General features: G+C 36.6%; 1 protein-coding gene across 1 annotated transcript in view; it reads right to left on the bottom strand.

Annotated features, from left to right (window-relative positions):
• Positions 1 to 18,732, bottom strand: part of LOC150081680 (uncharacterized) — an 833,960-nt gene that overhangs the window by 122,701 nt on the left and 692,527 nt on the right. The window contains exon 23 of the mRNA XM_090380284.1: positions 11,140 to 11,193. Within this exon, the coding sequence (XP_090236410.1) occupies positions 11,140 to 11,193 (54 nt within the window). The remainder of the gene's footprint in view (positions 1 to 11,139; positions 11,194 to 18,732) is intronic.

The raw sequence follows: 18,732 nt of genomic DNA, 5'->3' as shown, positions 1-18,732 counted from the left end.
TTACCACTCACTGCAGGTGATGGTAGATGACACTTTGTCTTCTAACTTCTCCACTAATGCTGGTGTTCCCCAAGGTTCAGATCTTTCTCCCATTCTTTTCCTCTTGTATATTAATGACCTTCCATTGATCAGAAATCCTATCCATAGTTTTGCCTTCCTTCTGATCAAAAATCACCATTATGGATTCCATCAGTATCAATCTACTGGTGATATTCTAGCTTATGTTGCCTATCTATGGACAAATTCAATGCAAAAATTTGGTGAAACTCGAGCAGTTGCTCTTTACATATGAAAGGCTTTTGATTATGTTTGGCATAAAGGTCTTCTAAATAAGCTTCCATCTTATGGTTTGCCAACTGTTTTTTGTAACTGGGTATCTAGTTTTCTCTCTGACTGCTTGCTGCAAGTGGTGGCTAAAAAAAAAAACAAAAAAAAAAACACTTCCACTTCACCCCTCCGTTCGTTCGAAATACCTGTCCAGCTGAGCATTTAGGCTATCAACTTCCATAACAAGGGATGGAAGTCTGTTCCACCAACCAACTACCCACTGGCTAAAGGCAAATTTCCACACATCTATCCTACATCTGTCTTTCCTCAATTTAAATTTATGCCCTCTCAGGTGATTATTCTGAGCAAGAGGAAGAATCCCATCGGTATTCAGCATGCTCAAACCATTCAATGCTTTATACACCTCTATCAGATCACCTCGCCGGTGCCTAGTCTCCAGACACTGTAATTTGCAAAATTTAAGCCTTTCTTCGTAAAAGCAACCCTTTGTTCCATTCACTAATCTTGTTGCCCTTCTCTGTACTAGTTCCAGCAGCTCTACATCCTTCTTGAAATGAGGCCCCCAGACCTGTATACAGTACTCAAGGTGTGGCCTGACCACAAGGGAATAATCACATCCCTATCCCTGCTAGAAAAATTCCTGTATATCATTGACAAGACAACATGAGCTACTCTAGCAGCTCGTCTGCACTGCTCAGAGAACTTCATATCTTCCTGCACAATTACCCCCAGGTCCTTTTCATTCTCTACCACTGTCAGTGTAGTACCACAGAGTTGATACGTTGCCCTGGGGTTGCTGTTTCCCATATGTAGTACTTTACATTTGTCAATGTTGAACTTCATTTGCCACCTCTCAGCCCATCTGCTCAACCTTTCCAGAGCCTATTGCAGCAGCATAGCGTCAGTAGTGTCCTTAACAACCTACCAATCTTTGTATCGTCTGCAAACTTGAACATTAAGCTTGATATACCATCATCAATATTATTTATAAATACAGAAAACAATAATGAACCCAACACGTGCTCATTGAACACTGCTCATCGTGGACTAATGTTATTAGTGGAGTCCCTGAGGGACTCTACTAATAACATTAGTCCACGATGAGCAGTGTTCATTGATTACCACTCTCTGTCTTCCCCCCCCTCTCAACCACCCTTTATCAATAGCAGCAATTTACCTCCAATGCCACACTGCTCCAATTAGTGCAGCAGTCTTCCATATGCAACAGTATCAAAAGCCTTTCTAAGATCCAAGTAAGACCCTGCATCCAGTTCTTATGTGACTGTATCATAGTATCCATTCAAATTGGTCAGGCAAGACTTTCCCTATAACAAAACCATGCTGTGTCCGAGCTATAACTGAAGTCTTGTCTAGATGATCCTGCAGTGCTTCTTTAACCAGTGCCTCCATTAATTTTCCTGGAACAGAAGTTAAACTCACAGGTCTATAATTACTTGTGTCAGCCTTTGATCGTCCTTTGTGAATTGGGGTCACATTTGCACATCTCCAGTCTATGGGTACCTCCCCTGAGTCCAAGGAAGCTCTCATAATTATGGCTAAGGGTTTGCTTACTTCCTTTGCTGCCTCCTTTAATATAACTGGATAGATCTCATCCACCCCAGATGCCTTTCTTGTATTTATCTTCAACAATTTCTCCTCCACTTTCCTCTCAATTATTACAAGATCATCTAGCTCACTGCCAGTGTTTAATTCATCTATGGCATTCCCCTTCCTGAATAACTGCTCATGTGTGAATGTAGATGCAAAATATTGATTTAGTTTGTTAACTACCTGAGCAGGATCATCAACAGTTGAACCATTGATATCAAGTGGACCAATCTGATTCATCCCCTTCCTTCTAGAGTTTACATAAGTAAAGAACTCTTTGCTGTTTTTCTTTGCATGCTTTGCCAAAGATTTCTCATAATCTGCCTTCGCCTGCCTAACCTCCTTTGTAACTTGGTTACAGATGAACTTATATCTGTCATAGGCTTCTGTGTCACATGTTAATTTATATGTATCCGGTGCATTTTTCTTCTCTGCCATATGTCTCATTAGTTCATCTGACATCCATTTAGGCTTAAACCTTGAACAATATTTCTTAGTTGGTATGTAAAGCCTAGTAGCTTTCAAGATAAGTTCTTTGAATGCTTCCCATTTTGAATTTGCTGTTGGTAACATCATCAGTTGGTCCCACTGTATAGAATTTAAATACTGTCTCAGACCATCGTGGTCACCTTTACGAAAGAAAAAACCCTTCCCTTTACCCCTGATGGTAGTTATCTCTTTGAGTAAATCCCACTTCAGCACACTGTGATCACTGCCATCTAGTGGTTCCTTTAATTGCAGATTCTTAATGCATGAAGAATCACTACTGATAATCAAATCAAGAGTATTACTCCCTCTAGTTGCCTCCCGAACATGCTGATGTAGGAAACAATCATCTAATAAATCCACAAAAGACTTGCTAGTGTGTGAGTGACCAACCCACAAATTCCAGTCAATATCTGGGAAATTAAAATCCCCCATTATAAGACTCTCTCATTTACTGGCTCACTCTATTTCCCTGTACAGTGACTTATTATACTCATCAGAGTCATTAGGCCTATAGCACACTCCTACTCTCAATTTTGATCTCCCAATGCTTATGTCACACCAAACTGACTTGACACTGCATTGTACAGCGATGTCGACTGGCTTCACTTCCTTGGATTTTACGTGTTTCTTAACTAATAGCATAACCCCTCCTCCCTTCCTATCCTTTTTCTGTACACACTGTACTCCCCAAATTCCAGTTCTGCATTCCTTATATCTGTGTGACACCACGTCTTTGATATCCCAACAATATCTGCCTTTCATGTTTTGAGCAATACCTCAAATTCATCAAATTTATTTTCCAAACTCCTAGCATTGTTGTATACACAAGTATACATGCACCTGTTCCTATTCTTAGCTACCCTAACACAACCCATTCACAACCCATTTTCCTCAAGATTCAGTTCTTTCTCCCAGTCTTTTCCTCTTGTATAATAATGACCTTCCATTAACCAGAAATCCTATCCATAGTTTTGTCAAAGATAACACATTGCATTCTACCTTCTAGTTTAAGTAACCGTTCCCTGCACGAACAGCTTGAACTTCTTGAATATTCACTCGAATACCAGTTCCTTAAATGCCGATCTCCAGATAATTCTTCAGTGGGTCAAAGATAACTTAGTTGATTTCAATCCTTCTAAAACTCAGTTGTCTTATATCTCTGAAAAAGGACTTTTTGCTTATCTTTCTTTGATGACACTGATTATTTTCGATGGCACTCGGATGGCACCAGTGAATCGTTGAATTATCACCAATGGATTGACACTGATGGAATCCATACTGGCAATCACTGATCAGAGATCAATGATATCAGCAGTATGGATTCGTAAAATCATATATTTATATTGGGGATTACCCTGATTTCTGATTTCTCTTGGCATAATCACATTACAAATATTGCTTCCTTTGCAACTAAGAAACTGGCTTTTCTCTTTTGCTCTCAGCATTAGTTTTCTTCCAAACAGCTGTTCAGTCTGTACAAATCACAAATCTAGCCTATCTTGAAATACTGTTTCCACATCTGGAGCGGTGTCCCCATAACCTCTCTCAGGCTTCTAGATTCCATTCAAAATTAAAAGAGAGTAGTTAGCTTAATTAATGACTCATCTCCAATAGTTTCTCCACTCTCTGTGTCCTAGAAGTTCTGTTTCTGCTGCATGCCTTTTCTATAGATACTTCCATGGGCACTGTTCTTCTGAATTGGCTTCTATTATTCCTGCTCTTTCTTCCAAACCAGTTCGAACATGTTCCACAACCAGTCAACATAATTTTATTGTCCAACTTCAAACTCACAGAACCAACTTTTCTCCTTCGTAATTTATTAATTCAACTTCAGTTCTCTGGAACAAACTTCCTTCATATGTATTTCCTGAAAATTACAATCTACAGAAGTTCAAGTCTAATGTCAACAAATATCTTCTTTCATCTTCTCAACCTTCAACCAATGCATGGTACTAAGTACCATAAGTTTTAATACCTCTTGCGTTTGGGGTTTTACTTAAAAAAAAAATAATAATAATAATTAAAAAAAAAAAATATATATATATATAAAGGAGTCCGGAGTATCCGATGACACATGCCGACAATGCCACCTGGCCTCAGAAACGATCCAACACATCAGAGTGGGATGTAAAGTGATCACCCAGACTGAATACACTCATAGACACAACCAGGTAGCCAGGATAATACATCAAAAGCTAGCAAGGAAATACCAGTTGATCAAAGAAAGTGTATCGTACTACAAGTACGAACCCCAGGCAGTAGTGGAGACTCCAACCCATAAGCTGTACTGGGACCGTGGCTTAATAACAGATAGGACAATTCCGCACAACAGACCGGACATAACCCTTGTGGACAAGGAAAAGACTATCTATCTGATTGACATAGTGGTACCCAACACTGGCAACCTGCAGAAAACCAATGGGGAAAAAATCAGGAAGTACGCGAATCTAAGACAGGAGATCAAATAGACGTGGCATATGCAACAAGTAACGACCATCCCTATCATGTGTCAACCACAGGTATGGTGCCAAAGATCCTACATAACAGCCTAGCAGCAATAGGTCTCCAGGTGAACACCTACAAGGAACTCCAGAAAGTCACAATCCTGAACATCTGTAGGATAATCCGAGAGTTCATTGACCAATAGTAACACCAGACATAACAACAACAACAACAACCCTGTGTACTTGGTAGCAATACCTGTCACAAGGTGGAACCCCCAATCATGGAGAAATAATATAATAATAATAATAACTACTGTCAAAGGTAAAGGGAAGAAATTTTGTCTTTTCAAAGATGATTATAATGGGGTTAGATTATAAATTGTTGGGGGATAAAGAGTCCTACAGGAAGCACAAATTAATCTATAGTCAAGTGATTTCTTAGCTGCAAAATGTATTGCAGCTAAGAAATATTATGAGAAGTCTTTGGCTTTATGAAAAGCAGCTAGAATTCTTTGCTTATGTTAACTCTAGAAGGAAAGGGATAAATTTCATTGGTCCACTGGCTATGAGTGGCATATCTATTGATGATCCTGTAAAGATTGCTGATAAACTGAATAGTATTCTTCATGTTCATTCACACATGTAATTTTTGGACACAGGTTTAGCCAAGGCTGAGTCTGTTTAATACAAATTGGGAGTGAAATAACTTTATAAAACAGAAAGTAAGGTGGAAGGGAAATAGTTGCAGCTAAAAATGAACAAATTGCCTGTATGCTGATGGGATCTATCCAATTATATTAAAAGAAGTAGCAGAAGTGGAAGGTAAATCTTTAACGGCAAAGGTAAAGAAAGCCTGCACGAGAACGACGAGAAACGTTTGATAACTTACACGGAAAATTAGTTTCCCGATATGGCACTCTAGCACTGCTCACTTGGTAAACAGACGGTAGGTGTTATCGGTCTGGAGCAAAGTCGAGAATGATATACTGATTGACAGGTAGGCGTGGCAAACGACGTGCTGATTGGTGCACGAACACAACACATGATAACATCAGTTTAGAATCACTGTAGCAGCACTAATGGTAACTTGTCCTAATCGCACATGCCCTAACATTTACTGTAATGGTAAAAAAAGGTCAGGTTACCTCGACTTGAATCTCATGGAAGCTTGAACCCCTCCCGAAGTGGAGGGAGTAACCTAACCTTTTTTCTTTAGAATCAGTCATATTAAGGAAATAAAAATACATTCATAAAAAAATAAATTTTTTTATGACTGTATTTTTATTTTCTTGTTCAATAATATGCCCTAATGGTGAAAAAAGGTCAGGTTACCTCCACTTGAATCCATGGGAGCTTGAACCTCTCCCGAAATGGAGGGGGTAACCTAACCTTTTTTCTTTAGAATCATGAGTGGACTAGCACATAAATTGTTTATTAATAAAATATTAATTTTTTATTACTGTACTTTTATTTTTAAAGACACTCATGCTGATACACACGTATCATAACGTCAATCAGCACCTTAATAGCTATTTAGTATATATATATATATATATATATATATATATATCCAATTTTTAAATAAAATAAAATAAAACATAAGCCAGTAGTATGGCAAAAACTGTAGAGCGAAAATTAACATAAAATAACCCAAATAAACAAACGAACGAAAAGAAAGAATAGATATAAATAGTAGCCCAGAAACCTTGTATAATTTCGAACTTTAAATCCAATTAACAAAAACTATACAAAATTTAGGATAATGCCAATTACATATTAATTTTGCGGTACCCCCCCCCCCCCGAGAGGTACCAGTTCCAAAAGACGTGAAATATTACCAAAAGAGGGTTAAGGGAACTACCAAACGATAACAAAATCAAAATAAATTAAAATAAAATAGACTGACCATCATGCCCCATATCGACAGAGGACCACGAGGCCAATAATGGTCATGGAATCGCTGCATTTCAATCGCTATGCAAATCGTCGCCATGGTGAAAAGATCGAAGTACCAATTCACCCTCCCTCCTCCGATCGATCCACCAATGCAGAGGATTTGCACGGCGGTGGTTAAAATATAGAACAGACAGCACTCTAGAGCAGAGCCACACCACTGACATACTGTAAGCTGAATCAGCTTATATAGAAGAAAAAAGGAAAATAGATGGGAAATTAAATCTTTATTTCCCATCATATCCAAAAGGAAATTCAATGATAGTATATATAAATAAAGAATCTTTCTTTCTTTTTCTATTATTTCCCAACCTACCATTTAAGCTCAGGTTATGAAATACAATGAAAAACAAAGAAACCTTTTCCTTTTTTTAACCAAACCTAAATCAATAATACAGTAAAAACACTCATCAACTCCAAAAATCCGCTTTTAATAATGAGAAAAAAAAAAGACACAATGAAGAACATAAAAATGAATGGAACGGAACTTTCTCAGAAAAAAAATTCATGAGTACAAATCATACAGTTGGACCTGAATAGCTATTCGCAATTTGAGTAACAATATTGTGAAAAGTAACTTCATGATTTTTCCCATAAATTTGACACCACATATATTCATTAATGTGACCCATCAACATATGTTTACAGCTGCCATTTACTCCTTAGTTACACTTTTTAGTTTCTTCCACTGGGCTTCGATATTATTCATATGTGCTCCTGTATGTGGATCTACAAAATGTTCCTTGTGTTTCACCGTTAAATGTTTGTACTTCTTTTTTTCTAAGGCTGTAATACGGCTATATGCGTGCCATTCATCTGTTATGAAGGTAGTATTTTTCTTCACTACTTTTCTAATAATGTGCAAAAGAGTTTTTGCTTTCCGATTTTTTATCAATTTCATGAAGACGAATTTAGATTCTCTTTTGAACACACCAAACACCCATTTCTTCTTAGCAGTTAAATTTCGTCCTCTGTGATGTTTTGGTTTTACCAATACAGTTTCATCTGCTTCTACAATTTTCCCCGATCCACCCAACTTAATGGGTTTTTGTAACAACTGCAATTTGCAAATATCTCTTAGTTTCTTATAAAACTTAACTGCTGTCACTTTCGAAATCTCCAGATGGAATGCTGTCGTAGTTACTGGCGTTCACGTTGACCAAAAGTATATAATGTACATTATCTTTTTCAATGAAAGTTTTGTATTTTCCATAAAACTGTTTCAATAAAGAAATTCGCGAAGAACATTTTTTGCAACACCACAACTTTCCACATGACTCTGTTCACGATTCAATTAGTTGAAAATAATCATTGCACTTAAAACAGTACAATTTCAGTCTTATCAATTTAGTTTTCATCAAAAAATCAAGCAACGTTTTATTTTCCTTACAAATTTCTTCCATCTTTAAAAGATTCGTCGCTACTATAACCTGTTCACCATCCATTAAAAACTATTATGCACTGTTCTTTACTAGTAAATACACATCATAATGCTAACCAATGACTACACAGTAGCTTGTTGTCTGTCGCGCCCACCACCAATCATTTCACTGTTTGCCACTCCTACAAATCATTTCATTGTTTGCCACGCCTACTTGTCAATCAATATATTCTTCTCAATTTCTGCTCCAGACCGAGCAGCGCTACAGTCCGGTGTCGGGAAGCTAATTTTCCGCGTAAGTTATCTGATGTTTCTCGTCGTTCTCGTGCAGGCTTTCTTTACCTTAGCCCCTTTAACTTTTAGTCATCATAATGAAAGTATCCACAGTTCAGGAGAAGTACCTGCAGATTGTAGATTAGCAAAATGTATCGTCTACTCACATGGGGTGTTTCAAAGCATGAAGTGGGTAATTACAGACATGGGGAAAAATAATGGAATTGATAATTAAAGAAGTAATGCAAGATCTTGAGAGGGGTGGAAGTTATAGGGCAATCACTGCATGGGTTGTTAAAGGGATCTTTTGGAAGCATAACAAGATTAGTTGTTGGCATATTCTTACCAAGAAAGACTGGGTTTCTGTAAATTATAGTCTGTTGAAACTAGACATCCGCATGGCGATGTAATGACATATATAAGACTTTAAAAGGGTTAAGTAAACTAAATATGCTCATGTTCTTTCCGCAAAACACATAAAGGGACACAAATCTAAAGTGAAGAAATGATGGTTGCAGAACAGGTGTGAAATTTGCATTGAGTCAAAGAGTAATCAATTGTTGAAATAAGTTTCTACCTAGTGTTGTTGTGATGGGTAATTTGAATAAATTTAGTGAAGTTTTAGACAAAACTTCACTAAACTTTTAGAGATGAGAAAATGCAGTTTTTTGCTTTTTTTTACTGTTGTTATAAAATGCTTCCTTGTATCATGTTGCCAGTACTAAAATACTAAAATATTTAAAGCTGATAGAAATTTGTGTTTTTTTAAACGCTTGTTAAATTTTTTTAAAATAAATTAGTAAAACAAAAATGTTAAAAATATCTCAAAATCCAAATGTAACAGCAAAAGTTTAAGGTCATTTATGTTATCTGAATAAAAAATGTATATTGATAACATCTCTCATATTTCATTATGAGAAAAAACAAAAACAATTTAAATTTGTTGGCTAGTGTTAATATAGTGGCAAAACGTCCCATCTGGTGTATCAAGGACAGATTATAACTAAATTTGCTGACACTTATGCAAGGAAGGGTGTTGATGGTCAAATCTTTTAAACTGAGTAGTTTTAACAAAAATTACTCAGTTTTTGTTTATAACAAAACTACTCAGTTACTGAGTAGTTTTGTTTATAATAAAAGTGTTGAATATGTGTATTTAAACTTCTAAAATAGAACTTATGTTATCTGCATTTAGCTATACTTGTTCAACTCAATCATTTACAAAATCTTGTGACTTTACTTCATCATTCAAAAATATGGTTAATTTTAAAAGATGAATATTTTTATTGTTCTAAAAATTTGTCTCACAAAATAGTTTTAAACATAATGCATAGAAAACCACTGCCTTGCTATACTAGCCAAAAAAAAATAATAAAATAAATAAAATAGTACATTATAATATACAGGCAGTTCTCACTTTACGAGTTCTCTGATTTATGAGTTTTTTTTCCCCAAGTACCAAGTATCAATAAAATCGAAAATATGAACATTAATTGCAAAAAATTAATGTTAAACATTCATAAATACCGCATTCCAAACCACGTGTGTAGCTATACAATACAGTAATGTGAACCCAATAACACATTGTTTTTGGTAATTCCCTTCAAGATCTCAGAAGTTGAAATTTTCGCTGTATAACTATGCTATTTAGCTGTCTAAAATGACATTTTAGAGATGACATTTTAACGTGACCTCAAGGCCATATAAAAGGTCGTGAGCGTGGTTTGTAAATTGTATTAATTACCAATTCAAATCATTAAAATGCACTACACTTTCATTAGCATATGTTCTGTTATAAGAATCAATTTTAAACGCCTTTGTGATATTTTTCTAAAGCATTTCTGGAGGTCACTACCATAAAACAATAAAAACAATTTGCACTTTCCAGTTTATTGGGCTTTTCTGTTACTGCAAGCAATTATAAATGGGTAGTAAACTTGCATTTGCATTTGCGAAAATACCGATAACTGGAATTGTGTGGTTTTTTTATGTTATTATGGTGAAATGTGTTTCCCCTTTACTGAAATATTCAATCGTATAAAAAACATAAATAAATTTTCAGAATCTTCTCTTCATTCTTTTTTTTAAGCTTTGCAAACTTGTTACTCCACACAAATCCTGTTAGCTGCAATTTGTGTGTGTGCTGTTAAAAAAATGCTTATGCATTTTTTAACTTGGAAATAAACACCCCTTGAAGCATTTCTGAAGAAGATGACTCCTTGTGCAACAAACCAACGAGTGCCGAGCCAATAATGAGTGATCAAAAAATGTGCATTTAGTCGACGATGATGAAGAATAAACATTCTTTAACATTTGTAAGTTGTAAATAATTTCTCTATTATTATAATTTGCTTGATTTTACAGGCTACATTTTCATTTCTTTCGATAAATCAATCATTGTTTAAACATAAACTAATTAGCTAACTAATTTCACTGTTGAGAACGTAACCCCTATTTTTAACCTTATGTCTATGGTAAATAAATTCCCACTTTATGAGTTTTTGCTTTATGAGCACGTGCTAGGAACAAATTAACTCGTAAAGTCAAGAACTATGTATCTTAATGACTGGGTGATATCTGTCACTGCATATGTATAATGAAAATATAAGTGTTCAAGCACTATTACTGCTGAAATTATTATTACTAGCTTATTGCTATAACATTATATAAATAATATATAATTAATCAATATTTAATACTTACTGGCAGCCCAGGTTCACCCTTTTCTCCTTTATTTCCTGGTTCACCACGTTCACCCTGAAGAAATATTGCAATGAGTGATTGCAATAAGGCTATAACTTAAGTAAATCTGATGCTTCAATTCATATATGTAATTTATACAAAAAAACTGAATGATATATCACACCTAACTAAATCATTGTAATCATCTTCTGATTTCATCACATTGCTACAGATACAGTGTTCTCCTGCACCTGTGGTGGAAAGTTAAACAGCTCTTTCAGGACTTTTTTTGTGATATTTTTTTTTTGCCTAACTAATAGTTTTAAGTGTCTTATTTATGCAGATTTATCATAATTTTATTATATGTTAATGTACTGTCGGCCATTGTCATTGTGAATATTGTAAAATCACACAGTAGTACTTAAGAACTAGCAGGAATTTTAAACAGGAATGGGATAGTCATAATTCTTGAATATCTTCTTTTGTGTGATTCTGTGGATGTATAATTCATATTGCAGTGCTTCATAAATTTTAAGTAATATATATATAGATATATTCAAGGGGTTATTTGTTTAAGCAATTTTTTTTTTTTTTTAAATATTTGTTTGAAAATACTGTCTATTGCTATCTAAGTACTTTCCTAACTTCGCCTTCCATTAGCTGTATAGCCAGAGATGGACTGCTTATGGAAACAACATACATTTAGATAAATTAATACAAAATATATACATAACGTGTACACACACACACACACACACACACACACACACACACACACACACACACACACACACACACACACACACACACACACACACACACACACACACACAATAAAACAAGGGAAATACTCCTGTTCAGCTAAACTAGAAGGAGTTTACATAATTAAGTGATAACAATAATATATGAAATAGGTAAATGGGGCTTTTAAAAGGAAATAAAATAAAACTGTAACAAGCCCAATGAAATGGAGGTAACGTCTGCAAAAGTTAAAAGTTTGATATGAGTGAATGTAAATACTTTTCCTTCTATACTTCTGTACTTCAATACTTTTACTTTTCCATCTTGTGAATTCAGACATCAAGGTCATGGTTGAATTTCTTTGTATTGCCAGCAAACAGTAACAAGCACTATTTCAATTTGTTGGTAGCCAAGATTGGTATTTAACAATCTGATGAGAAAATATTTACTTTACATGATAAGCTGAAGGGTGGATTTTGAGATGAATGACCAGAGCAGTGATGCACAGATGGAAAAATAGTTCTGTATAGTGCTCAGATTATGAATGAGAGTGAGTTCGCACATCATAAATCAAAATAACGTTAGAATGGTAGACTGAAACTTTGTGCAATGGACTGAGAAGTTTGGAAACATGATGTAGTCCTAACAGTTGAATCTGGTTTACAGGGAAATTAACTTGTAGGAAAGAGGAGAGAGTCAATGGAGCAAACGATAGATATTTGGTCTAGAAGGGATTGAGATGCAAACCAAAATGTTCTGTATAATCCAGGAACTGGTGACCAGTTGTTGACCCATAATGATGAATTGAGAAGGCTGACATTGCTGGAAGGGACCAGGAGAAGGTCATTAGCATAAGAGCTGAACGCTTTGTGACATGAAAGAAAAGGAAAGAGTATGGCTGAAAAAAACAAGGATAAGAGGGCTCCACCTTGGGGTAGGCCTAAGCTAATGTACCAAACTGTTATTATTGCTAGCATGTCACATAGTGTTACTATGCTAGTAGTGGTGTGGTATTCAATATAGTGCTGTAGAATTAAATGAATTTTTAAGTCAGTGAGGACAGGCCACTGCTTAATGAAGTGCTTTAAGCAGTGGGGAAATTAAATGAGTTTTTATTTATTAGTCAGACTACCTCACATCTGCATAAGCTGCAAGTTAGATCTGCTAAAGAATACAAGAAAAGTGTAATAATAGTAGAGGTTGATTCTCTTAAGGATGTTGAATTGTTTGAATATTGAATCTGCACTTACAGGAATTGGGACTTTTTGCTGACATACCCATGGCCCAATTGTCATTTCTGATGTGGATCCAAATGTAAAGGAAATGGATCTATTTAATGATTTATATGCATAGAATTGTACAAAGGCTGTACAATTCATTTTTCATGGAATATGGAGAGTTCATATTGGATAACAGATGTGTAATTTAAAATTCAGAATATCCAGGAGTGCTCAAAACATATTTTTCTAGGATGAAGAAGTCATATCTTCAGGAGATACAACTGAACAACCATATATTATAGGTGTTTACCATTATGGGCACACAGGGGGCAGAATTGCATTTAAATGACTGTCATTTAAAAGAGGTCAACTGATGATCTTTTCTTTGCAACCGATGTAACCAGTAAGGAGTTTACTGATCTCAAATTAGAACTTCGTGCATTATGAGAAGAATCTGAATCACTGAAGAAATGAGTGCTTTCCCTTTGAAACAAATGTAACTGGGAGCTTGTCAGGGACTTGGGTATCTCATGACCTGCCAAGTGATGCATCCCCAATTTGGGTCCAACAAAAGAACTGTCAAGTGCAGACTGCTCTGATCGAAGGTGATCTGGTTTTATTGGGAGATCCTATTGTCAGGGAAATGTGTAACATTTTTGTAAAAAGATAGGTGGTCCAGAACCATAGTGTGTTTGCCAGGAGCAACAATTCATTATGTTACCAACAGATTGTCAGATTTTAAGGGAGGTAAAGAGAGCATTATTATTCACTCACGATATTAAATGAACACGAACTAGACTTCTGTTGGATAAATATAGGACTAGGCTGAAAAAATGGTACAAGTTAGGTCAGAATGTTTGTGTCTACAATTCTGTCCAGAATTGTAGACACAAACATTCCAGAATTGTTGACACAAAGGGTTTTTGCCAGTATCATTGAGGACACCTTAAGGGTTCAGAAAAACTGCTAGTTAGGGGGAGAAGGGTAATTTAGATACACATTTATCTGATGATATGGGTCAGAGTATTGCTTGCACTCACCTCAAGAATTCTTATTTATTGCTACATCAACCGATGTTGATAAAGTGTTCTGAGGTTTCAAATGAGAGTTAACTGTGTCTACAGTAATATCAGGAGCATTGTTGGTAAAATGGCTGAATTTGAACTCCTTGTTAGGCCAATGTTGTATAAGCGTTTTATGGTGCATCAGCATCTAATGCTACAATGCATCAAGTCAAAAAGGTATAAAATATAAGGTAAAATTAATTAAAATATTATTACAAAATATTATATGAGATAAAGCAGCTATACAGCATTTTAGATAAAATAAATTATATAAATTAATGTGTTGTAAAAACTTAAAAGATATCTGACAAGTCGTCATTGTCCAATAATATCTGTCTGAGTGTACAGATGCCATGATGGCGTTGCTTGAATATGCACATTCAAGCAACGATCATTATTAAAATATGCACATCAATTAAAATATGGCAGAGTGTTAAAACGGTTTCACAATTTCTACACATAGGATGATCATCTGCCCTCAGCAAATGCCCATTTGTCAAGTGACAATGGCCTATGCATAGCTGAGATAGAACAACTTCCTCTTTACGGTTCCTGCCAATATTCGATTACAGGCTGAATCTCATATAACTTGTTTGCAGCCTGCCCACGCCATGAGTGCTGCCGCTGTGAAATCAGTTTCTTATTAGCATTAGCATCAGCAAGGGCACATGATGCAAGAAAGCAAGCTTATATAGCATCAGCCAAAAAAAAAACACACACACCCTTCTCATTTCACCCATCCACTCGCTCCAAATGTTTCTCTAGTTCTGCCTTGAATCTGCTTAAGCTATCAACTTCTACAACAACAGATGGAAGTTTGTTCCAGCAATCAACCACCCGCTGGCTAAAGGCAAACTTCCATACATCTATCCTACAACTGTCTTTCCTCAATTTGAATTTATGCCCTCTCAGGTGATTATTCTGAGCAAGAGGAAGAATCCCATCAGCATTGAGCATGCTCAAACCATTCAAGGCTTTATTTTTTTATTTATTTATTTTGCCAGGCAGGCACTTTACCCACCCGGCTAGCCCGGTCGGCCCAAGGCTTTATACACCTCAATCAGATCACCTTGCAGGTGCCTAGTCTCCAGACACTGTAATTTGCAAAATTAAGCCTTTCTTTGTAATTGTAAGAGCAACCCTTTGTTCCATTCACTAATCTTGTTGCCCTTGTCTGTACTTGTTCCAACAGCTCTACATCTTTCTTAAAATGAGTCCTCCAGATCTGTATACAGTACTCAAGGTGTAGCCTGACCATTGCCTTATACAAGGGGATAATCACCTCCTTATCCCTGCTAGAAAAATTCCTGTATATCACTGACAAGACACCATGAGCTACTCTTGCAGCCCGTCTGCACTGCTCAGAAAACTTCATATCTGCCTGCACAATTTCCCCTTTTCACTCTATACTACTGTCAGTGTAGTACTACCCAGTTGATATGCTACTCTCGGGTTACTTCTTCCCATATGCAGTACTTTACATTTGTCAATGTTAAACTTCATTTGCCACCTCTCAGCCCATCTGCTCAACTTTTCTAGATCCTCTTGCAGCATCGCACTGTCATTACTGTCATCAACAATCCTGCCGACCTACGTATCATCTGCAAACTTGGATATTAAGCCTGATATACCATCATTAATGAATACAGAAAACAACAATGGACCCAACACTGAACCCTGCTGGACTCCACTAATAACATTAGTCCATGAAGAGCAGTGTCCATTGATTACCACTCTCTGTCTTCTCCTACTCAACCATCCCTTTATCCATAGCAGCAATTTGCCTCCAATGCCACACTGCTCCAATATGTACAGCCTGTGGAACAGTATCAAAAGCCTTTCTAAGATCCAAATATATGACATCAGAATTATTCTTTGCATCCAATTCCTTTGTGACTACATCATAGTATCCAATCAAATTGGTCAGACCACAGGCAATTAGTACATAAGATGTACTTATGTACTAATTGCCTGTAGTCTGTATAGGAGACTAGCAAGAGTTAAAAAGGATCACTGATTTTGCTGCATTATCTGCCAAATCATTTTCTAAGATCCCAATATGGCCAGGACAACTAACGCTCATATAATAGGGGTAACAGAAATGTAGTGCCACCCAGAAACTAGGGATGAAGAGTATCACTATGGTACATATAATGTATTTAGGAAAGATAGGAGGAGTGGAAATAGAAACGGCCTCCGTAGCCGAGTGGGCAGGAGCGGAAGTGCAGTAGCACACGCTCTTTGAGTAGACCCGGGTTCAAGCCCCTGACTGCTGAATACGGTTGATCTGCCAACCCGCACTGGACCAGCGTGGCAGATTATGGTCCATTTCCCTCAGCATGAATTGTTGAGGAGTCTTCCATCCTGCAGTGGGTTGATAATGGCTGCACTTTACTTTTTTTACTTTAGGAGGGGTCATGCTTCTTATCAAAAGCAGCCTATGCGCAAAAAGAGTTTTGGCTGAGCCTGAAGTTGTATCTGCCAGCATAGAATCTGTGTAGTGCGAGTTAGTTGGATGCAAATGTTTAAGGAGGGGGGGGGGGTAATTTACAGACCAGAAGATTATCACAAGAGTCTCGACATGCAGATGGAATGGGCAAGAAAGCATGAATGTCTTATTATGGGCAACTTTAACTTTAATCTGCTCCAGATTGATAGGAATAAGTGGGAGGAAAAATCACCATGGGGAAATTTTTTAAAAATTAATCTAGATGATTATTATTTGTACCAGCATGTTAGAGAAAGTACTGGGAGAATGGAAATATTCTTGACCTCATCATTACTTGTGAATCAGATGATATCACGGGGACTTAAAGTACAGGAACCATTGTCAGGAAGTGATCATGCCATCGTCAATTGGAAGATGAAGAAAGATGCTGCAGTAGTTAAAGGTAAAAGCATGGGGTTTTAACTTCAGAAGAGGGGACTTTGATGGTTTAAGGCACTATATTATATGTGTGAATTGGGTGGGAATACAAGGGGGGAAAATACATTTAAAGCAAAAATTACAGAAGCCATGAATGCATACATACTATTAAGAAAATATTGTAGAAGGAAGATGTCGAAATGGATGACTGTAGAGCTGGCCAGTCAAATAGAGCAGAAAAAGACAGCATGGGATAGTTACAGAGTAATGAAAAGTACAGAAGCCTACAACAGGTAAAAGTTAATCTGTAATAGTACTACAAACAAGGTTAGGGAGGCCAAGGCTGCATATGAGAAAGCACTGGCAAAGAGAGAGTGAAGAATGGAGACAAGGAATTTTTCATGTACATAAATACAACAAAGAAGAAAGCTAATCAGATCAGACCTTTGTGCATTGGGTGCAGGAAAGTCTTAGACAACCCAGCTGATGTTGCAGATGAATTGAATAGGTACTTTGCATTGATCTTTACTGATGAAAAAGGACGGACGGGTGCGGACGTGCCTTTCTGCTGCTCTCGGAACAGAGAAGTTTTTTCTGATTTATTTTCTGCTTTATTAGTTTAAATTGACATATTAACTTATTTTCTAGAGTAGCTTTATATTCCTATTACGGTACTTAAGTTTAAAGTAACTTAGAGATTTTATAGGTATTACTTAGTATCGGAAAGGGTATCAAATACACGTGTTTGCCGTTCGTAAATATCCGCCATTGTTACGGGAAAATTAATCAGTAAAATCTATTAATCTTGTCGAACTTCATTGGCAATTAAATTGTACTTTTAACTATACATATAACCACTTAGGTTACGTAACATAAATAATTAGTAAAAATAAATAATTAATACATAACTTGATACGGAAGTTATATAAAGGGATTTCGTAGATAACACTCATTACTGAAACATAAATATTTCGTAGATAACACTCGTTACTGAAACGTAAATATTTCGTAGATAACACTCATTACTGAAACATAAATATTCCGTAGATAATATTCGTTACTGAAACATAAATATTTCATAGATAACACTCGTTACTGAAACATAAATATAGCGTTATAACTGTGTTTGGATACAAGTTTAGGATTTAATTTTGTACAGAAATTGAAATTTTATTGAAAGTAAATCTAAATCATGACTCAAACCAGAGCAGCAAAGCAAAAGGCTCAAGCTAATGGGAATGCTGTGGCCCAGGGGAGAACTGAGGGGGGCAGTTGTCCTCTGAATCACAGCTTTTTAAGATGCACTATTTGCTTGATGTTTGCGGAGCAGTCAAGTATGGGATATGATACTGCCATGGGGGATGTCTTTGTATGTGTGCGATGCAAGGAGTGTAAAGAGATCAGGCGACAACTCAGCGTTGTTATGGGCCTATATGAGAGCTTGAAGGACAGGGTGGATGCCCTCGAAGGATTACAAGTGAGGGGGCCCATCAAGCTCTCAGCTGCCCACACCAATGCCAGAGCTTGCACTTGGTCATCGCGCAACACAGCGGCAACCCCCAAGGCAGAATGCGCTGGTCCCAAAGGAACTAGTAGTTGTTGGTGACTCTATTGTCAGGGAAACGGGAAACATGCTTTGTAAAAAGGATATGTGGAACAGGACCAGGGTATGTCTGCCAGGGGCAAAAGTTGATGACGCTGTAGAGCGGATATCATCTTTTAA

This window comes from Mastigoproctus giganteus, chromosome 8 (genome assembly GCF_048544385.1).
Source record: "Mastigoproctus giganteus isolate SK-2022 chromosome 8, ASM4854438v1, whole genome shotgun sequence".
Lineage (NCBI taxonomy): Eukaryota > Metazoa > Arthropoda > Arachnida > Uropygi > Thelyphonidae > Mastigoproctus > Mastigoproctus giganteus.
This window is presented reverse-complemented; position numbering and strand designations above follow the sequence as displayed.